At 40.5% G+C, this 23892-nt stretch overlaps 1 protein-coding gene and 1 long non-coding RNA gene across 3 annotated transcripts in view; one reads left to right on the top strand and one right to left on the bottom strand.

The window, feature by feature from the left end:
- Positions 1-18930, bottom strand: part of RASGRF2 (Ras protein specific guanine nucleotide releasing factor 2) — a 112284-nt gene extending 93354 nt beyond the window's left edge. For both annotated transcript variants that reach the window (XM_015849798.2, XM_015849797.2), the window contains exon 1: positions 18564-18930. In XM_015849798.2, the coding sequence (XP_015705284.1) occupies positions 18564-18848 (285 nt within the window). In that variant the 5' untranslated portion in view covers positions 18849-18930. The remainder of the gene's footprint in view (positions 1-18563) is intronic.
- A 274-nt stretch (positions 18931-19204) lies between these two features.
- Positions 19205-21433, top strand: LOC107306542. Its single transcript, XR_001552174.2, has 2 exons — positions 19205-19465; positions 19737-21433. It is a non-coding gene; the product is annotated as an uncharacterized LOC107306542 (long non-coding RNA).
- Positions 21434-23892: the final 2459 nt, after the last annotated feature.

Below are 23892 nucleotides of genomic sequence, written 5' to 3' on the forward strand. Positions count from 1 at the left end.
AAAAGAGGACAACAGTGTTCATCAGCATTCTATCTTCCATATTAACATGCCCATTTGTATTGTCATACTTGTACAGACTCCATCAAGAACTTTGTGAGCAAGTTCTGCAGGATCCAGCTCAAAAAAAAAGGTATGGCTCTAATTCAGTAACTGTTCTTGGACACTTGTTTTGGCAGAATGCAATCATTAGTAATGTCTTAATTCTTCATTACTTAGATGAAAAGACAGTAGTGTCATATATTTACCACTGTACTCAAGCAGAGAACTATTTTAATGTACAGAGCTGATAGCATACAGCACTTATGGAGTTACAGACAAGTGTAAGTCTCCAAGCATGGAGAGGTTAAGGCTTAGTGATGCAAATCTTGTGTAAGCATTGAAGAAAGATGCAAAACCCCAACAGCTCCAGTGTAAACAGTGACATTTGAAAGCTTTTTTCATATCTTCCACCTCAAACCCATTCAAAACATAAACCATTACCCTGACAACCTGATTTGAATTCTCTCAGGAAGACCCACAGAATCATTCTGCTCCAAGTGCATTCCTATACAACATAGAATTGCAGATTGGCTACTACTGTCTCTCAAAATCTGTTGAGCTAAAAACACGGCATGTAACAGTGCTAGAAAATCACTTCTGTATAATCAGAACATAACTCTGCAGGCAAGGCAGATAGCTACACATTCTGCTTATGGATTCTGCCACCTACCACAAGCCACTTATCTACTGTCCTGTCACCACAACCACTTCTTGGTTTTTAAATGATTCAGAGACAGAGGGAAGAACAAATTATTGCTGAAAATAGGCACTGATTGCCTATTGCCTAGTTTGACATTAGCAAAACGCAATTCTTGCTGGCTGGTATTAGTGACTGCTGTCAGTGGCTATTGTATGATTGAGATGTAAGTTGCATTACTTCTAAAAATTTTAAAGAGCAAGCTCTATTAGAATACACGGCATGTAAATGTTTTACTTGCATTACCAGCTCTGTAAGTAGATAGTTCTTCACTTAAAATATATGTGCATATTTTTTCTTGCATCATAACTATGTTTACTTCACAATCACTCAAAAGGCAATGATTTTCTATGTGAGTTATAACAGTAATTTAGATTGTTGAACAAACCTTAACATTGAAAGTAGCATCATACCTGTTTAAATCTTCAAAGGTTTGCTTTTCAGATATTTCAAGTTACCCCTGAGATCTACCTCTTGTAAATATTTATACCAGATTATTTTAAAACTTTAAAAGCACAGGTACCAATCTATACAATTTCTCCAGCTAAATTACTGCTATTTAGAATTGAAACGCTGAAGAGCAATTTATTCTTGTTCTACTAAACTGTATCATAATGTCATTAAGCTGAAGTAGCTATAAACCAGTGTTCTAACAAAATAAGCTGAAGGCAAGTTTGCAATATAACAAGGTGACAGATGCACCAATGTATAATTTGGGGCTTGTGTAAAAGAAAACAACATGTTCTACTAAGAAGGTCAGTAATACAAACAGAGCTATTTACATAGCTAGGCAGGGAGCTGGAATGAAGATATTCAAGATGCTTTTGTAGAACACTGATCATAAAGCACTAGTAGCACTAGTAGAAAAATTAAGAATAGAGGAAGTTTAACTCCTAACAATCTGTACTCTCATTAAGCTGGATAAATTATTACTGCTGGGCTGAAATCCATAACCACTGAAATAAGTGGCACAACTCTGGTCGTGTGCAAGAGTTGCTTTAGAATTATTTAGAACGCTGATTTAACTCACACTGAAGTAAAATTGATCTAATCACAGTTATCATCACCCATTATTTCTTCTAAGTCTTCTTACCTCTTGCATGAATGCACAAGCATGTTTCTGGACAGCTGAAAATGTCACATCATTAAGGTCAAAGCAAACAAATCACAGAATGGCTTGGGTTGGAAAGGACCTTAAAGATCATCTAGTTCCAATCCCCCTGCCACAGGCAGGATTGCTACCCACTAAATGTGTTTGATGCGTCTGAAGTTACAAATAAACACAAGGAAGAACTATTTTATGGTGAGTGTGACAGAGCACTAAAACAGGCTGCCCAGAGAGGATGTGCAGTCACTTCCACTGGAGACATTCAAGACTTATCTGGATGTTTTACTGTGCAACTTACAGTACAATTTGCTTTATCAGAAGGGGTGGACTTGATGTCCCTTGGCCCAGATGTCCCTTCCAACTCCTACAATTCTGAGATGATTCTGTGTAAATCATGCACTATATCAGGTTGCACAGGGCCATTGCGGAGGGCTGTTCAAGTTAGAGTTATGGTTAGGTTGTGGTTGGACTCAATGATCTTTAAGGTCTTTTCCAACAAGGGCAAATCCATGATTCTATGTTCCAGCCACCTCTTTATCTACCAAGTAGCCCAGACTTAATATCTCTCCAGTGTGAAGATAAAGATGTGGCTTGGAACCACATAAAAATAATTCTCTTTGCCTACCTCCTAAAGATTCTCCACTGCACCACCCATATTGCCCTCATCTAAACAAGTTTTAAAATTAGTAGACTACACAAACTAAAGGAAAAGTCTTGAAGTTAGTGGTTCACATTGTATGCTCAATTGCAAAGACTCAAAAGAAACTGCCAAAGCATAGCACCTGTTGTTTATTTGGAGTGTGGAAGAGAAAACCTGACGTTATTCAAAGACACTGAAGATTGTACTTTCTAGTTCTGGAAAGGAAGATAATACCAAGATACAAGACTAATAATCTGCTGCTGTTTGGAGTCATATTTGTAGTACTTCCTAGGCCAACTGTGAGTGCTTTCCTAGCCATACATATGGGCTCTGCAGAAAGTCCACTTAGGAGAAATTTGTGGAGCACAAATCATAGAATGGTTTGGGTTGTAAGGGATCCCAAGGACATCAAGTGCCAACCCTGCTGCCACAGGCAGGGCCACCAACCTCCAGATCTGGCACCAGAGCAGGTTGCCCAGGGCCCCATCCAATCTAGCATGTGTAGTGGCCACTCCTACTCCATTTATGACCCACACATCAGTAGTGCTAAAGCATCAGAGAGATACATAGTGCATGAGACACACATATTGGGCACAATTTTGACACAGTAGCTTGAAACACTTCTGTACATCCTATCTAAGTTCAGTGAGAGCAGCAACCCTTTGGGGGAAAAAAGTACAGCTTTTAACACTACAAAACCTTCACTGACACAGACTTGACCCCTAAGACAGTGTGAAAGGGAAGTCTTTTCAGGTCAGCATAGCATAAAATTCTTGCAGCAGGTAATTTAAACAACAACTTAGTCCAAATTTGACAGGTTTCTCACAAGTGTGCTCAAACAACGCTCTTTTCTGGTTGTGTATTTATACGCACATAATTTGAGACCTAAGAGTTTGGGTTCATTTTACTAAAATTATGTCATATCATTCCTACATTAGAAATGATTACTACTAAGACAGCACTCAAGCTAATGATCCATTTTTAACATAGGATCGCCATCAATCACTTCAGTATTTGTCTTCACGCATGCAACTGTTGCTCAGTACTACAAAGATATAAAAAAGGCTCCAGTTAGTTATGTCAATCAGGTATTTTGTACAAAATTGAAATGTCAGTTTCACAGCTCTTTTCTCACACCTTGACTTAAACATAGAAAACAGTTTTATGATGAGAGGCATTCACTTCCAAGATAAATTTTATTTAAATTTAACAATTTATTCTTTCTTTCATTTGGAAGCATGAACTACAAGCTAGTAGCTCCCTCATTCAGTGGTGACATTTTGTGATTCATGAGATTATTCACAGTGGACTTTTGCCAAATATTGTTATCTACTTTAAAGAAAAAGAAAAACAAAAATTACAGAGAATGAGCATCTAGTATTGAAGTATATACCTGCACTGAATTAATGACCAGGCAGTTTGTCACAAAAAATCTATTATGATTATCGTCACTGGATGGCTACTAGAATCATTTCAAAATCTATTTGATTTACTAAACATTCATAAGTATGACTGAAATGCAGATGCATCATAAGCCCCTTAAAAAATGGAGGGGGGAAAAAAAGGTAGAAACCCTCAAGTTTACTCAGTGGAAAAGCTCTCTTGAAAACTCTTCAGGCTATGGAAAGTAACCGTCTATATAGGTATAACACCTGTAGGATGCAGGAAAGATCTGTTGGGATTGTGCAAGTCTTGTTAAGGGATGATCACAGGAACCAAAGGCAGTGCAAGTGAGGGATCGAGGAGGCTGGAGGAAGAACAATTGTGGAAAAATAGGGAAAAAAAGAAAAAAAAATAGAAAAAGAAAAAAAAAAAAAGAAAAGAAAAAAAGAAAAAAAGAGGGCCAGTCTGGCCAGCACATTTCTGTCCATGTCTTCTGCGTCACAGTCACGGTTTTTATTGTGTTCCTGTTAAACTCCATTTCTAACAGTTTTCCTGGATAAGAAGATTCCAATATATTCATCTGTGTCTGTGCATCTGTGTGGAGCTCTAAGAGTCAAAGTGGTGGTCATGTAATTCAGCAAGAAATTCAGTCCTGTACATAGGGAGGAACAAGCCTAAGTAAGCAGACACTACATCTGGAAAGCAGATTGTCAGAAAAGGTCCTGGGAGTCCTTGTGGAAACCAAGTTGATCACGGGCCAGCAACATGTCCATGCCAAAAAAGCTAACACTATCCTGGGCTACACCTAGAAATAGCACTGCAATGTCAGACAAGGAGGGTGATCTTCCCATCTACTCAACACTGCTGAGGCCACACCTGAAATACTGTGTCCAGCTCTGGGCACCCCAGATATGGACGTGCTGGAGAGAGTACGACATGGGACCATGAATACAACAAAGGACTTGGAACGCATCTTCAGAGATGAAAGCCTGAGAGAGCCTGTGGCTGCTCAGTCTGGAGGAGGCTTGGGTGATCTCAACAGTGCCTTATAAATGCCATGAGGGAAGACAGAGAAGACAGAGACAGACTCACAGAATTGTAAGGTTTGGAAAGGACCTCCAGAGGCGACTATTGAGTCCAACCCCCCTGCCAAAGCAGGTTCCCTACACCAGGTCGCACAGGTAGGCGTCCAGGCGGGTCTTGAATATCTCCAGAGAAGGAGACTCCACCACCTCCCTGGGCAGCCTGTTCCAGTGCTCCGTCACCCTCACTGTAAAGAAGTTCTTGAGCACACTCTTGCAGAACTTGGAACAACCATGCTCCAGTTTCTGGCCATTTTCCCTTGTCCCATCTTGCACCAGGGCAGAGTAGAGGGGGAGGATCACCTCCCTGTGCTCTTTTTAATGCACCCCAGAATGCCACTGGCCCTCTGAGTGGTTCCCTGTATGGAGACAAGGGGCAATGAAGACAAAGTGGAACAAAAAAGGGTTCAATCTGAACACTAGGAAGCACTTCTGTGCCGTGTGGGTGATGAAGCACTGGCACAGGCTGCCCACCCAGAGAGGTTGAGTTCTGTGTCATTATCCTGTGGGCCAGGATAACAACACATTCTCAGGAAAACAGTGAGGGTTCACACTAAACTAATGAAAGATAGCACGATTTCACCCTGTCAGTACAAAGATAGTGGCTAGAATATAGAAAACCTGAGAACCTGAAAGATTTATTCTTTACTGTGAAATATTTATCTAGATAGGAGTACCATAATTATTAGTTAACTAATGTTCTGCAGCCATCAGAACATCTCAGGAAAGGCACTAGACATCACTTTTCTGATCTGGGTGTGGGTGTATGACTAGGAAACCAATTTTAATGCAAGTTTTCAAGACTTTTTTTTTTTTTTTTTTAAATACATTAGATATTATGTACTTAAAGTAATTACTCCTTACTTGCCAACTGCCATCTGATTCTAGAAAACCTAGCTGACTTGCTAGCAATGTAGCTAACCATAAAGAGATGTGCAAGTGTTACATTTAAAACACAACCTATGTTAGGGATTGAAAAACTACATATTATTTAAGAAGTCACTCATCACACATTCTAAGTTGTAAGTGCAATAAGCAGGAATTATTACAACCACATCCCAAACTCCCTGGCAGCAGCAGTCATGTAGGATACTTTTTATATAGTAATTTTCACAAAGCACATTTTAGGATTGCAGAAATGAGCTATTTTAGGTGAGAAGTTTCAGAAATCATATACACTGGAAATTTAAGTTGGGAATTTTATAAACTTTTGGAGTGTACTGCAATGCTCTCAATATAAGAATACTCAAGATTCAACAATACAAAGTATATTAAATTCAATTTAGTGATACCCAGAATAAGATTTTTAAAACACCTGAATTCACCTACTGTATGCTCCTGCTGCATAAATAGCTTAAAGTGAATACTGGCAAATGTTACCAAAAATGAAGCTGATGTTGCTTAAGTGGTAAATCAGAACAATTAGTTCAGCTTAAGTTTTCACAAGTACCTTGAGTGGTATGTTTAAAGACATTCTCAGAGCAATTTCTGTAACATAATAAATAAATAAATAAATAAATAAATGCATCTATGCATACTTCTACATCTATACTGTGTATTTAGTGATCACAAGGACTTCAGCTATCTACTCTGTGTTTATTATGCTAACAGATCCCAGAACTTCCATTTTATCCCATCTGGGATGCCTGCTGTATCTTACCATGTTTTCCTGTGCCTATGTATGGTAAAATACGCATGCCTAACTCAGAGACACCTACTGTTACACAACTTCAGCTTCCACAAACACAAGCAGCTTCTAATTTTCCATATACCCAAATGGCTTCTGTTGGTTTAAATTCACCAAGCCCACTAAATCATTGCTTGAAAGGAAGGGTACTTGGGTATTTTTGGTGATACACAAGTTATTCCTACCCAGCAACAGAGATGAGCTGATGTTATCCATCACAATTCTGACTTCAGAGCAAAATTCGGTTTGTAAGGTTTTGACCGACATGTGAATTTATTTATCTCAGAACGGTTTACAATACTGTGTATTTTCTCAAATACTAGAGCAGACAGCTTAAGTAACAGATAACAACACCTCCGTAATAGAATTCTGAAGTTCCTGTCAAATAGCACTTCAAGCCAGTGACAGATCCAAGATGCCTAATGCAGTTAACTGATAAGGGAGAAGGGACAGGTCAGGAGACTGAAGAATTAATGACAGTTTTTTATTTGATGGGAGAAAGGCAAATAAAATTTTTGTTTGATTGTTTCTATTCACAGCTATAAACATAAAAATTGGTGCTATGAAACAGTTTTTGTTCAACATAAACACTGTAATCACATATGCCCACCCCTAGTGACAGGATGTGTTTTCAAATAGTTACTCACTTTTAATTCCTTACTTTGAAAAGTAGAAAAACACTCATGAAATTACGATGTTTCATAGTCTGTATTGCTACATTCTAACCCCTCAAAAAAGAGGGAATGTCAGCAACTCTAGACTGTTATTTTCCGTATTACCGCATTAGCAGCTTCAAATTATTCTCAGGCAGTTCATGGAAAAACCACAGGTGTTTGAAACAGATCTGACATGCTCCATCATCCCAAATAGCAACTACAAATTCACATACGCTGACATTCTCAGGACATGAGTAACTCGTACTAAAAGATGCAGTTTTCTGCATTTGTTGTACATGTGAATTGTGTACTATTAGTGATACAAATAATAAATTATCTGCTGCAGCTTCATTAGCGGTTTGTTACCCCTTCCCTATATCCCAAGAGGGTAAGAGGGCAACTTGATTCTGATAAGCATCTGTAATCAGGTGAGGCAATTACATGTGATTTTCTTCTTTGGAAGCTCCCCAGACGCTTTACCAAATGTTTTCCATTAATTGTCTGTATTTCCCACTGCACTCCACCCCAATCATATCCTTCCTGACTGGGGTTACTTAGAAATAACTTCAAATCAAGTAAGAACTTAAGGGAAACAAAACAAAACAAACAAACAAAAAAAGACAGCTGATCAAGCCTTAATAAAAGGTACGTGTTACTAGAGTAGCTGAGGCACCTGATCCCACTCAAAATATTTGGAGCATTCACTGTTTAAATAACCCACTCCAGTGAAATTACTGCAGATGTACACAATGTAAAGGAGAAGACACAGTAGGTATTTCTCCAAAAGATGAAGCAAGCAAGCAAGCAAGCAAGAAAGAAAGAAGTTGAACCAACCATGGGGAAACATCCCACAGACATGAGATAGGAGCGGTCAGCAGCCCTGCCCATGGCTGGGTGTTGGAACTGGATGATCTTTGAGGTCCCATCCAAACCAAGCCATTCTACGATTTTATGAAAACAAGCTCCCAGAGAGACCACAAATACTGCAGCAGTGAATAATAAGAGTATAATACTCTGAGAGGCAGTCTACACCTTCCAACGTACTCTCCCCAACGGGCATGCAGGCTTTGCACTACAGTATTTTCTTCCAAGCTTATTTCATGCAAGATGAGTAAATCAAATGAAATCCTTTGTTTTATTTCAGCAATGAAGTCCATCACACCACTGTCAGAACAAGATTTTATTGTTTACACTTCCTCACTGCCCCTGGAAACAACAGTAGAAAGTCAGAATTACTCAGAAAACTGAGAAATAAAATGTTCTTGCCCCAGAAGCTACTGGAACAGGCAAGCAAAAAAGATACAACACATTTGTAAAGGCACGAGTAACAAAATGCACTGTATCTTAGTTTTGGTCACGTGTTCCCTCCTGGTAGCACACTGAAGCATCTTCTCCTACAATGTGAATGAGAGGGAGCATGGAGACTACACAGACTCACACAGTGCAACTCAGAGGCGCTGCCTTAGTATTTGTGGGGCAGAAATCAGACAAAACAAGCAGTGTGAAATTTAAACAAGGCAAAGTTTCTGCCAAAGGGAAAGACAAAAATGAAAACATTAGAAAGATGTGTGCATAATGTGTTACAAACCTAGTAATGAGTTTTAGTCATTACAAAAAATCATACTCTTAGCAGAGAAGAAACATCCCGCTAGTGTTAGTACCATTAACAGATACTACACTATAATTACATATAACTGATGCTCTTAATCAATAGTTGTTACTGTTGCAGGAGAGAAAAAAAAAAAAAAAAGAGAGAGAGAGATTTCAGTTAAGTGCATCAAAACCACTAGGTCATGCAATTCAGGTCAACAAGATCAATGAGAGCATTTCACCTGCAGTATAATTTGCCAAGGTGCACCCAGCAGAGGGAACTAAAGTCATTAATTACACTTAAAGCACAGCTGTATGTTTAGTTATTAGGTACTACACACACACACACTACATCAGAACTAACTTGTTAACTACTTTTGTGTTCTCCCATTAAACCACAGATGAATACCCTAAAATACTACAAGGATAAACAAATATACCCATGCAGATGGTGTTACCCATATGCTAACATATGGGAAGCACTATTCGGCCTGTTCTACTACAGAGGAAGTAGGGCAGTCAAGAAACTGGTTTAGGAGGAGGCCGCAAGGGGTGCAGGATGCAAATGTACACTGAATAAATTGACTCCAAAGAACTCCTTACCACCCAGCACACATACAACATGCATGCATTCAGATGTCCTCAAAAAAATAAAAATAAACTAATGTAAAAAAAAAATAAAAATTGAAGCAGTATTTGCACAAAGTCAATGACCTTTAAGAAAACCTATTTAAAACCAGAGCTGGTTGCATTTTCTGCCCTTCTATGGAAGGTAGATCTATTTATTTATTTCACATGGAACCACTTGGCATGACTCAAAATTGTCAGTCTGAGTGGTTGCCTTTACTTGGTTCACTTGGATGGCATGCAGCCAACATACTGCTGCTAAGCTACAAGAATGCAGTACAGCATTAAGGGAGAATCTCTCTCTTCAAAGCATCTTAATATTAGTGTATGTTGTGCAGACATTACTTTTCTGTAGGTCTGCAGCAATTTTCATACTGCTGATGACAGCACTCTCTCAGGTCGCTGAACATTTTGGACTGCACAATACTGGACACAAGCTAAGTCGGCTTTCCCTCAGGCCACCAAGTAATGCACTTATGAAACTTCCATCTGCAGCAGGCAACACAAATCTGAATAGAATTAGCCTTCGACCTGCGAGCTCACACCCATCACAATAACAAATCTGCAGCAAAATGAATTGTCTCCATCTGCTCAATCAAAACACTTCATCTTTTATGTCCGTTTATACATAACTTTCATGCTTTAGATTTGTTTTTTGGGGAAGATGGTACTGAGGCACATTAGTCTTTGGTATTAGATGACAAAGTCAAGTAAACAGAGGTTAATAGAAGTGCCACATATGAAGCAGATTTTTGCATTATTCCTTTAGTACCAGATTTGCAAGTTTACTGATTATAATCAGTTACTACACAATTTCATACTTTGCTTTCTCTTAATTCTTGAATGTATGTCTTCCATACTTTATTGCAGACTAAATACAATTCAGAAACTGTTTACACGCTGTCCTTTGACATTCCTCATTACATCATTCAGATGCTTCCTTAAAATAAACACATTTATTTTCACAGCAGCTTGTGAACTAAGAAGGCAGCAGTGCAAAGATGGCCAACACAAGAAACAGTCATTTCAGAAACAGCAACTCATTTTCATGCTGATCTGAGAAACCATCAGCCTTTTGTGTTTAGAAGGTACTTCTGTTAGGTTCAGTCATAATTTTCAGAGAATTAAATTCTACCTTCGACTGCCAAGCTCCTGTTTGACATAAGGTACCCAAAATGAGGAATTATTAATAATAACCCCTTGTAAAATTTTTAGTAAAGCAAAAGACACAGAACAGGACAACACTTCACCTGAACATATGTTAACAAGAAACAGCTACGGGATCAGAGAGTTGGACCAGGCTGACAATGTGATAGCAGCTGACAATGATCCCAATCTGGGATAATCACTAGAAGGAGAGAAGGGACATACCACCCTCTCAAGTAGCTTTTATACTAGTGGTAGTTCATAAAGGCACACAGTTTAATGCTTACAGTCTCTGATAGTCCAGCCTGTTTAGCCAGGCATTTCTATCAATGTACATGCAGTTCCTGCTGTTCCCTTATCTGAATTTTAGATGTTGCGTGAAACTGATCAGCCCAGAAAATAAAAGAAGAATGTGTTACCAAACTGTGGCCCTACTTGGACTTGAAACACAACAGATTCCACTGCCCACTTATAACTTTAAGCATGCCATGCTGGCATGTAGCTTGGAGTAAAGAAAAAGAAGAGGAAAGCCTGGAACAACAAATTCATCTCCCCTCCACTATTCCCAAGCTCAGCTTGTATTGCCTTTAATCATCATGCTTGTCTTGTGTCAAGGAAGCTACAACCATAAGTCACAAAATTCCTGACAAATACCCCTGAAAAATTACACAGGTAAGACAGAGAACCAACCCAGGAACATTATCCAACAGCCCTCATTTGCCCAATGTTCCTGGTCAAGCCCTAGAAATAGGCAAGAACACTTACGCAACTAATGCAGCAGTGTTATCATCTCAAACACTGACTTTTCCTTTATCAGTACACATAAACATCTGCATGACTATGACAGTACTGTACTGCAGTCAGTGATGGATTCCTTCTCTCTTCAGTCAGTCTCTCTTTCTTTCTCTTATGAGAGTTTTGCAGATGGTCCACAACTTTGAACTTCCACATATTTATTAGGAAGAAGCATTTTTAATATTTCTCTAAAACCGCTCTTTGTGCTAAATGGAAGAGGATACAATTAGCATAAAAGAACGTGGCAATTTTCTTGTCATACTTGAACACCCATGAATGCATGAAGTTAAAAATGAATTCCCAAATTCTAGAGGACATCACAGATTCTGTCAAAAAAAGTCACTAAACATGCTTTCCACCATTCCAGAGAAGTACATCTAAGCTTCAGTATGTGCTGAAACAGGAAAAACAGTTTGTGCGAAGGGGAGGAAGGAAAGCAGAATTAAAAAACACTGTCCCACTCCATCCTTCTAAACTTCCAACATGTGAGAACCCAGAACATGACGAAAATATTAAACAAAAAACAGCAATGTTGTTGTACGTCTCAGCACCCAGCACGGGAGATTTCAGAACTTTGTCGACACACCACAAACTTCATGGTTGGATAGGGAAAAGAAAAAAATAAGAAGCCTATTCTCCATGCCAGCAGCAGAACACATCATGTAACATGCCTGGAATACAGGTGTCTGCATGCCAGGAATCTAAGTTGATGTTTCAGTCAGCTGCAACTCAGAAGGTGTCAGTGGAGTCCGCTCAGTTTAACCAATATTGATATCTCTTATGCTGAAATGAATCATTCCCTAGTCCTCCCCGTCAGCTCACATGGGGTACCTAAAGTTACACAAGCAGCATCCTACTCCGTGTCAATTTAAATACACGGACACTTGCAGAGTGTTTATAATTTCTTCAAAGAATGCTAAATAGATGCAGAGTATTTAACAAAAGCACCATAATGATCTGGCAGACTTCAAGAGACTGGAGAGGATGCAGCTGTGCAGTGGAAATCTTGCAGTGATTTAAGAACTCCAACCACACTAAGTCACACCATAGATTGATTATAAGGCAGATAATTTCCATTAATCAGCCATTACACCGCAGATAAAGATTTAACAGGCAAAAAATGAACAGAAGTTACTGTCCTGCAGTACCATGGGAAGAAAAGGGGGAACCATTTGAGAGATACAGAAAATAATTCCAATTCTTTACAATAAATAAGACACTGAGATTGAAGACACAATGTGTATTTACAAAAGAAGTAGTGGAACTGAATAAAGCTGTCACTGTAAATGCCTGCACTACAGAACAGTGGAAGTAAAATCACTTACAATGACACAAATTAATTCAGACAGTAATTTATAATCACTTCCTAATAAAATGCTAATTTCTGAACTTGTGGAAAAGATCATGAAGACATTGAAATGACTAGATGGAGTTGGGGAAGCCTCTGCTTTTACGTATACAGATTTTGTACCTCAAACAGAAACCCTTATGGGATTGGCAAGTCAAAAAGCATTTGGAAGCTAGATTGCAAGCATATGTTCCTAGGCACCTAGTGCAGAGGCAGTGTGCTAAATAAAATCCCATCTTTCAATCAGCATCGGTAATGGCTGCCAGACAGAAAAGCTGAAAAGAGGTACTATGTGAAATCTTATTTTCTTTTAACTTTATGAACAGAGCAATGGCATTGTCTTCCTAAATTGTTCACACAGACAAAAAGAAAGCAACAAGTATCAGAACTGTTTTCAGTTCAAACAAAATCTAACCCTACAGCACTCCATCAGATCTATCAAACAGTACCTAAATTTGAACATCGCACCACCTTTTAAGCACAAAATGAGGAAGCTTAGAACATTCACACTGAAAAACAGGTTAGCATTGCAGCCATGGCATCAAACTTGCTTCGAAAAAGTGGATCTAGAGAAGTACACCACAGCTAGCAGCAAAATCCGTTGCTAAGAGCAGCCAAAACCTGTGGATGGAGATTTTCAGGCCTCATTATCTTCACCAGCCACATTAGGTCTACATTAACAATTTACTACTGTACCACAGCAGTTCTTTTTGATGCAAATCTGCTCCATGTTTATATATTGAGCTGCGGAGAATAGTGCAACAACTCTGCACAAATGCCCAGAGCAGCCATCCTCGAAACCAAGATAAGGTGACAAAGTGGGACACAATCCAGAGTGTCAATTTTAGTGAGGGCAAAAGGTGCTACAGCAATCAGCTGAAACACAGAGAGTATGCACTGTTATCTAGGTAGAACATCACTGCTGGTAGGGATGCAATATGGGTACATATGCCAGGAATCACAAAATGATGCCCTAGAACAAGACCTGTCCCTTTCCTCTCTATAGAAACTAGTTGGTAATGCAGACAAATTGCAGGTGACAAAAACAAGACCAGTGATTAGACTGGTGTGGCTGAAGTAAGAAACTCTAGCAGATTTTATTGTACACACACATTCTTAGAATGAAAAATCCTTAGCAAGATGATTAAAAAAAAAAAAAAATAAGGTGCTGCTAATGATGACACTGCTATACATAGTACATGAAAATAGTGCAATAAAGTTGTCTGATTACCACAGGAAAAAAGAAAGGTCTGCCTTTATCTCTTTTCAAGTAAGCAGTTAGAAATCGGTACGGACAGCAAGTGGCTGGGAAGCAAGCTGCATTCTTACAGATGTGTGTGGATTATGACAATGGAGAAAACAATATATATTTTAAATGTTAAACAAAGTCAAATGAAGATGGATGGAGCATAAATATCCAGCAGGTTAGGGACAGACTTGCTATTTTTATGCTCAGAATTTTTTGGTTCTTTCCCACCCATTCCTAAAAAACTCTTGAGGAATCAAATCAAGTGAAATGTGCGCAGCTTTACTAACAGAAATACCATCAAGAAGAATGAAATTCATGTTAAACTGATATGAAACTATTCACATTTTAAGCATGAGTTACGCTGTTGTACGTGCATTAGCTTCAGTCATTTTGTGCAGCTTTTGTGCAATGCTGAAGCCTGCAAAGGTTGAACAAATTCTGACCCTTTAAGTATCTACACAACTTTTTATGGTCATGATGCTCTGGGATGAAGTTCTAATCTTACGTGCCTCCAGTCTTTCACTTGTTAATATCTCACCTGTTGGCTACAGAGAATTCCCAGCATGTCCCTTAACAAGACTTTGCCAAATGATGTTTGCCATTTGGGATCATATCTTTGCCAATATTTCAAGTAAGGAGCACGCTTTTCCACTGTAACATCCTGCAGTATTACAGCACCTCACAGAGAGTCGTTAAGGATGTCACACTGCAGTTTCTCTTCAGTAATACCTTGTACCCACTGGTTTTGGTATTTCTGCCACACTTCCAATGTTCTTAACGCTGCCTTTCTGCTCTGAGCATGATCAACATTTGCAGACAGAAAACAACAGATCATTGTCACCTTCAGGACCAAAGTCACCTGACATAGATTAAGAAAGCCAGAGTTAATATTAACCAACTGAAGGACATCTGTATTCTATAAATCATGTCTGTGTAGATTTGGCTAACTTTTAAAGAGGAAGGCATCTCAAAAACAAACTCATTCTACCTATAGAATCATTTCTCAGAGATATTCCCCACATAGGGACGTATTTTTTTTAATACTGTGACAGAAACATATCGTTCCAAGGGTTAGAATTTAATGCTTAAAAATGCCTACACTTTGGCAATATGCCATAGTAAGTATGGCCACAGCACTTATTGCACTTATTTTCTGTTATTTTTATTCACAAAATACACGTGTCACCAAGGAAGCAGAAATCCTAAACATTTATCAGGTAGCAAAGTTCAATCAACTCAGCGATCGGAAGAGCTAAACTTTTCTATTTATTTACTATATGTTGCTGTAGGCCAGAAAGTATTCTGTAAATCCAACTCAGAACTCTCCACTAGGAGCCAGAGGTAACCACTATCAGCTGCTCGTTATTAGTTACTATTTGACTGTATCTGAAAGTAATTTTTGCACTTATGTCCACAAACCACACTGTCTTACGACAATCCAGAAATGACAAGGGGATAGAGTTTATCTGGAAAAGTAATTAAGAGTTAGTTAGATCAAAACCATCTTCATGCAAGAGCCATTCAGAGAATCGACTGTGAGAAGGTCCTATTTTCTCTATCGGGATTAGTGCTTCCACATCTTAAAACAAACAAACAAAAAAAAATCCCAACAACCTTTACACGGTTTTATTCAAAGCAATACCTCTGCTAATACTCTATGATATCTATTTCAGGACCACTGCCATGCAAACTACCCAGACACTGAGAAAACAAATTAATCTGTTATTTTTGAAAATGTACAGTGAATGTCTAAAAGTTGGGTATCTATGCTGGACCTACCCACTGGAACTTCCAAAGAAGCAATATGTGCCTGCACACAAGCAGTATGACTTATGAACAGCACTACCGCTGAACCTGGTAACCTGCCTTGTTGAAAAGACCTTACACATGCCTGAGGAGTAACATAACAGTCAAGACAGTGAGTGGCAGAAGGGTTTTCTTGGCCTATCAAAGGTTAAGGAGATGAACTTTTAAGTCATTGTATATTCAGATAAAATGACCTTTAAGCATTGTTGCCAGATTTCATGCATACTGAATTAGCAGAGAGGTGCAGCAAAAGCCGCTAGTGGCACATGCCTTCATTAATTCACAGAACATATAGAAAACAGTGAGGTTTCAAACACTGAAAAAGAATCACAATGTGCTTTATAAAATAAATACGCAGCTACGGTAAGCAGCAAAAATTCAAATAATTGGATTTTGTTAATCTGTGGGGACATGGACTTAATACTTCATTTAATTTTGCTAAGTGGGAGGAAGATTAGGCAAGATATAAACAATGGTTCCTGCTCAAACCATAGAAATTCACAAGCTAAAGCACACTAGGACAGTTACTAATGATCAAATCAGAATGTTTTGATGTATTTGGGCTACAGCTACAAAACAAACTAATAAACAGTTACCCTCCTAGTGAAGACAAAAATATTTATATTAAACTACACAAATTTCCAAAATTCTATAAAAATAAAATAATAATCATAAAAACTTGCTGGATAACAAGCATTGGTCTCCTATGAAATACTGGGAAAAGCTTGCTTCTTCAGGATTTTATTTAACTTCTGAAAGAGGGAAGCCACTCACTGGTACAAAACCAATCTCCTTCCAGAATCTCTGACAGAAAAGCTGAATCTCATTCCTATCATCTCTATCTCTGTCACAGTGGAGTAGCTGTTGGGACCTGCACTTGTTTGCTCTCTGTGGTTCCTGCAGGGAGAAGTATTTTAACTAACATCAGAATTTAAGCTCTTCAAATTTCCGTGCTATAATTTGCTGTTTTGAAACAGCGCTCCTTCCACGCTGTTCTCTCAATTTCAATCTGTTTTCTTTCCTGAAATAATTCTGAAGTAAAATCAGAGCAGATAGCATTTACAAAATCACTCCTAAAATTTTGAGGGAGATCAAAACACCATTTTTAAATCAATGCTTTCCCTGAAAATCAAGAGTATCTGCAGCACGTTTGGTTCACTCACAGAATACCAACTGATTCATGCACAGCGCAACTTCTTAATATTGAGAAATGTACTGTACTTACTTTCAAAACAAGCATCCTGAAGGACTCTGAAGCAAAAAGTATACAAAAACCTTCAGCAAAGGAGGAAAATAAAAATCCCTTTGTAATTGTTAAAGCTCTGATTATTTTCGGTTACCTTAAAAAAATCTTATTGGCATCTTTTGCAAAACAGCATGACCGTGTCTGTAATACCTTGTGTTCCCTCATGACGGACAGTTGGAAGAGCTAACAGCACCAGCATGGCTCAATGTGAAATAATTAAGCTGCTGTGCCTGCTGGGAGCCAGATATCCAAGCCTAAATGCATCTGTTGCCTAAAACACAGGATCCTGGATACCAAAGCACAGTGCCAGCACTCTCCCCATTCAACTCCAAACACCCCTCAGCAGAGTTTTGATCTGACTTATGAATTTCCAAGTGATAATAAGGACTAAAGCACATCAAACTAAAAAGAATAGGAAAACTAAGGAAAATATATTTTTCTGCACGCATTTTCCACAATCTTTGGCTACATAACTTAAAGAAAATGTACTGTCAGTCCAAATGTTAATTTGAAGGATGCTGATGAAACTCTCGTGTAATTAATTGTTCTTTCTCACTGTGTAATTCCTCTGCACAAATTGCTCTGGTGTTTAAACTATCCCAGCCACCAAAACTGTGTGGGCTTCTTTCTCTTTTGTCCCTTGGCAAAGGCTGATCTGATCTGTGAAAAGCTGAGGTCCAACTTTCATTTGTTTTCATTTTTTTTTTTTCATTCCATTATTACACTTGAGAGGATAAATCAAAGCAAGTTAAATCGAGGCACTATTCTTACACTGCCAGCAGTTAAAATGTGTAATGCGGAGTTTTCATTAGCATCTGATTAAAATAAATTTGTCTTCCTCTGTAACCAAATGGAAGTTTCACATCTTACTACTTTATGCCTGGAAGAAGACAAGCATTGTTTTTAAATGGCAAAAGACTTTCAAATACTTCTTCAGTCTTGTTCTCGATTAGTTCTGGTCACTGTGGCAGCACGCCTTAGCAAACACTGGTGTCTACACCAACATGCATGCAAGGGTGTGTTTGAAAGAGTTAAGGTCTGGAAAAGCTTCCAACACTCAGCAGCTTTATTCTGTGAAATGGGATGAATGGGAGAAAGGTGTTTTCTGATGGTCTGCCTCGCAAACTCAGACTAAAACCTCAAGAAAAACCTAAACGGTGTTCTGTCTCTGTGAGAGCGACCCCTTGGTCTGTCACGTTTTTACGGCGTCATTTATAGAAACATAAACATAACCGATATTTGAGAGGAGGCAAAACGCAGCGTGCCGTCCAGAAACCAGTCTATCTCTGCTAAACGTGACTACAAACAGCTCCGACATCCGCACGGCGCGACCGGGGAGCGCCAGGTGCGGCTGTGACGGGTTCCAAGACGAGAACGGAGCGGAGATAAGGCAGGTGAGGCGGCAGGACCCGGCAGGACCCGTCTGTGCCGGGTTACACAACCCGCCCAGCCCATCCCGCTCACCTGCTTGTCCAGCGCCGCGTCCTTGGCGCTGCCGGTGGCCGCACCCTTGGGGGCCGGCGCCCGCTCGCAGCTGCAGCCCTCCAGCATGTAGATGCCGTTGGGCCGGGCGGTCTGCTCGCTCTCGAAGTAGAAGAGGACGTTCTGATAGAGGGCGAACCACTTCTCGTGCCAGCGGTTGGCCTCGGCCGTCCTCTTGCTGAGGTAGCCGCGCTTGGTGCCCTCCTTGCGGGCCAGCAGCGCCAGGTACAGGGCGTGCCCCTCGTTGTACCGCACGCTCTTCTGCATGGTGCCCGGCCAAGCCTCGCCGCTCACAGCCCGCCCGGCATCGGGCGCCCCGGCACCGGCTGAGCCGGGCGGCCCCCGCCCCGCCCGCCTCCGTGCGCCGCCGCCTCCCCGAAGTTGGGGCCCGGCCGGAGCGAGCTGCGGCTGCTGCCCCCCGAGCGGCGTCACGTGGCGGAGCTGAGCCGCAAAGCCGCTTTACAGCCCGGCGATTTAAAGAGCAAAGTCGCCGCCGCAGCGCCCGGTCCCTCCCTCCGCGCCTCGCGGGGCCGCCCCTCTCCCGCCCGCACCGATCGGCGCGGGGGCGGCAGCGGGCAATGGGACGGGACGGGACGGGACGGGACGGGACGGGATGGGATGGGACGGGACGGGATGGGATGGGACGGGACGGGGTGTTGGCGGTTCGGCCGCTGTTGGCGCCCAGCCTTCCTGCTTCTCTTTGAGATAAAAACCTTGGAAAGCGCCGTGTGGCAGCGCGCCGTGTCGGTAACTCGGTTCCACGAGCTGCGCGGAGAATCAAACGCGGAAACCCGGCACTTTTAACCCGGTTTTCTCTTTTCTTAAAGGAGAGGAGCGCCGCAGGGAGCCCCCAACCTGCCCGGAGGGGATGCTGAGACTGCACGGTAAGTGCTGCGCTCCGCGGGGCTCGGCGCTGTGCCACAGCCGGGCGGGGACCGGGGGCGGGCAGACCCCCTCGTAAAAGATAACGTGTGGGAAAGGAGCTGCTGGCAGCAGTTGTTTTACATTAAAACATAGGCGGAGTGGAAACTGCTGCTCGCTTGAGGACCCCGGATCTTTATCTACTTAATCGACTGTGTTATTTAAGCTTTTGTAGCTCCTTCACCTTTAAATCTCTTTCATTTAAAATGTATCCCTGCCTCTTTTGCTTTGAAGATATCTTAGAAAAAGAACACTGGACCTTTTGTCCATTTGAACAACGTCTGAAAGTTGCTGTGAACGCACGAGTTGTGAGATACTCCGCTGTGATCTCCCGCAGCAGTGATGATTCTGAGCCTGGATGATGAACACGCGGCCCCATGCGGAGCGCACTCTGTGAACGCACAACTTTGCATAGGGAGAAGCAAGCATACAGAAGTTCTGCTGAAATTGGCTGCCTTCCCCCGTGTCTTCAGATCATGCAGTCTGAGTGCCCAGGGGACTCCAGCTTTTGGACCAGGACTGAAGAAACATCATGTGGATGACCTGCATGACATAATCCATATTCAGGTATACTAATAACTGCGTTCTTACTTGGACCTCACTCTGCTTCTTTGGTTCAGCATCACTCAGCCCTGTGCTGTCCAAGCCAGCATCAACTCAGGTGTGTGAAACATCATGACATGCTGCATTTCTTGATAGAAGCAAACGTCAAGGCAGAAAAATTAAGGGAAAGATGTAGGGTGCTGTTCAAAAGAGCTTTCAAATACTGCAGATCGCACAAATAAATAGTTTTTTCCCACAGAACCACATGTATGTCATGAACAAAAGCTATAGTACAAACATGTATTTGCCAAAGAGAGGTTTCAAGTTTTGCCCTGATTTGAGTCATTTGTACATCAATGTGCTTTTTGCATAAAACAGAAATGGTTACATCTATTCTACCACAGCAGCTTCAACATACGTTAAAATGTGATGACAGGTATTTCAACTACAAATAGAAGAAAGAGGATTTCATTTCACTGCATTTTCTTCTAGACAACAGGCATTTTTCTTGCACAGAGAATGCTGGTATGCATAGCAATCCACAGGAACTATGAGGCATCTTATGTTCCTGTTCACTGAAGTAAACGTTGATTGTGCAACCATCAGTTTGCTGTGAACTTCTCTGCTTTACTGTACAGAGTATGGCATAGTTGTCTGAGGGATAAGTGCTTCATCACTTGGTTGTCCTTATAAAACACAGCCCAGGTTTTACCATTTGAAATATTTACCATGTATTACCCATGTGTAATATTCAATGCATATAAATGCATGCAAGTAAGTATGTTTTTTTTAAAAAAAAACTTCATTGCCAGCAGTAAAGAAGTTTGTAGGAATATGATCAAGCTGTTTATGTAGACATGGATTTAAGGGATGTAATGTTGATATCATTGGTACCATGGGGTTCTGAAGAACAGGACATACAGACAAGCACGCTGTTTTACCTTATTTTCATTACATCTTCCTTAAATAACTTTGCTTTCGTGTATTTTCATTGCAGAGGATAATCTGTAAAACCATATCCCCATCTATGGCAGTGTTAGACACCACTGGTGGCTAGCTGGAAAGTTACACCAGCTGAGATTGGTTAAGTCAGTTCAGCTTGTGTTACCTGGCAGTTTTCCTTGGGAGGTAATTCGTTGCAAGTTGTTTAACGCTAACATAGATAGCAAAATACATACCAGTGTGTATGGTGGTGCGAGTGCTGATGTTGTTCTGGGACCAAAAGCTTGTGAGGGCAAGTCAGTGAGTTGTCATTCTTCTGATTGACAGGTGTCAGGAAAATCTATTTCCGAATGTCTGCAAAAAGTAAGGCTCTATTCTGAATAACACTGGGGAAAAAAGTGATGTTAATACAATGGTAATAAAAATTGCTTAAAGCAATGGAAAAATGTTGTTCTGCTGTCATTTTATGTCTGGTTTTGTCCGGTCTCGCTGTATGTTTCTACACATTTAGAAGTCTTTCTCTCCACTTGTCACTAGGTTGTGATAGTAAATCATTATTTACCTTTACATGTCAAGGTAACATATCAGATACAAAATAATTTTGTAAAGCTGGTAAACAGCAACTGCAGTATCTTGAGGGGAAGGAATTCCATTTCACTAAGAATGCACTTGCATATCCATTAGTACACTTTGAAAGGCAGAACTGAGCCAGTGTCTTTATAATTGTACTCAGGAGGTGTTTTACTGACACCCTGGTTTACTCATTAAGGCACAGAACAGGATTTGTCCATTGAAAAGGTGCTTGAAACATCCATCTACAAATTAGCTATCCTATGAAGTAGGAATGTTTTTGAACATGTTATGCATCACCAACACAGTAAATCATAAATAGCTTGAAAATGACTATGTAGTTTGCTCTGAAAGTACTGCCTCCTATTTATTTCCATTGAAACTACAATAGATACAAAGAGTATACTAACATGGTTTAACAGAACACATTTTCAGCTACAAAACACTATTTTTCACCAGAGTCACTACAGTGAGTTGTGTATTTTTCACCAGCAATGAACAAGAGCCTGCATGCCACACTCGTAACAATCTGCACCAGCAGAGGTGACCCACTGTTGCTGTCACCACTGCTGAAATGCACCACCCATTCCTTCACTGTGCTCACACCCACTGTTTGGTCTCCATAAACATTCAGCAAGTATTGATGAATATCAATGGGTGCCATTTTTTCTGCACAGAGGAATTCAGTGACACACTTTTGCTTCATCCACATTTCCATGTCAGACACCATTCTGTCAGGCTGCTCCTCTGCTGCCATCTGTCACACAGTAATGACATGTAACAGGATGTAAACAGGATGTAATGTTCAGCCCATGCTGCCATGCCACCAACATCTGCCTCTGACATGGTGGGCCAGTATCATAACATCAGAGGCTTTACTTTTGGAGCAACTCTCAGATATATTCTGCTATAGCCATTCGCCTTTTAAACAACTATAACAAATGACATGCTTGTTGAATCAACCAATTGATGTCATTTGAGGAAATTTGCTTCTTTTACCAAGACGTTTTTGGGGGTGAACTGCCCTAGCAAACCATTTTTAAATCACTCTGTATACCAAGTTCTTTAAATTCATTTCTCAAGGCTACTAACTGTTTTAGCAACTTGAATATTTGGGGTCAGCAATTTAAGCATAATAGTAATTACACAGTGGCTCTATGCCAAACATGATGAGTGCCTCTGATACATCTTGTACATCCTTCCAAGAAAGAACATATGCAATTATTTTAAGAAAAAAAAGGTGTTGATGTTCTGGGTGCAGCAGAAACATTTAGTTACAACACAAGTAAGTGCTATCCAGCAGTTTTGTAACTCTGCACACACTGATTCATGTGGATTGAAAGCTCTGGAAAAAGGATATTTGCTGCTGTATTGAAGGGTAACAAAGTGACTTTTCCTCTCAGTGGCAGACCGCAGCAGAAGGCAGGCATCTGCAAATCACTTTGCTATTATGCAGCTGAGGACGATAACGCAGTAGTCTAATGCCTGAGCTTCTTTGTGCTCAGTGCTATGGAAAAGGTTTATGTAATGCCTATCCTGATAGGCACGACTAACTTATTTGTTAGTCTCACTCTCTGGGAGAGTGACAGCAAAAGGAGATTTTAAAGGAAATTTTTGAAAGAAGTAATTCGGTGTGTCTGAGGAGGTCACTGGGGAGCTCCGTGGTCAGAAACAGCATGCAAAAAGAGTCATAGGACTACCAAAGAAAGGAAATTGCAGAAGCCGTCTTACAGTTACAGAAAGAAATAAGAAAATAGAAAAAGAAAAAGAAAAAAGAGAGAGAGAGAGAGAGAGAGAGAAAAGCTGGAATCAAGGGACTCAATTAAATTGAAAAAAATATAGCTGTACTTAGGCAGGAGGCAGAAGAAAGTGGGTAGTGGAGGAATGCTGCCTGTTTGGCAGACTGATTATAATGAGTGCACTGCAGATGAAGTGCAGAGGAAGCCAGAAGCCAGCAGCTTCTGCTTAAGCAAGGGATGAAAATGGCTGGGGAATTGGAGAAGACAGTATGAGGAGCATAACAGGGATAAGCAGAGGGAGAAACTAGTGGGAAATACTGGTGGAGAGTCACAGAGAAGATGTTAGGAGTGACAGAGCATAGCAGTTGTACAATTTGTGGGTACACTGGGGAAAAAAAGGTGGTCACTGAAGAAACAGAATTCAACAGTAGAGACCCTGGGGTTGTGTTAGGCAGTGAGTGGAAAATAGACCATTATGCTGAGGAGCAGACTGAGGGGGCTGGTGGGCAGTAGCATGGAAGAGAAGAATCCAGTAGTGTCAGTCCAATGCAGAAAATGAAGTGACAAGAGGAGATTGAGGTTAATGCCAACAAATA

The sequence above is a fragment of the Coturnix japonica genome, chromosome Z (assembly GCF_001577835.2).
Source record: "Coturnix japonica isolate 7356 chromosome Z, Coturnix japonica 2.1, whole genome shotgun sequence".
Taxonomy (NCBI): Eukaryota; Metazoa; Chordata; class Aves; order Galliformes; family Phasianidae; genus Coturnix; species Coturnix japonica.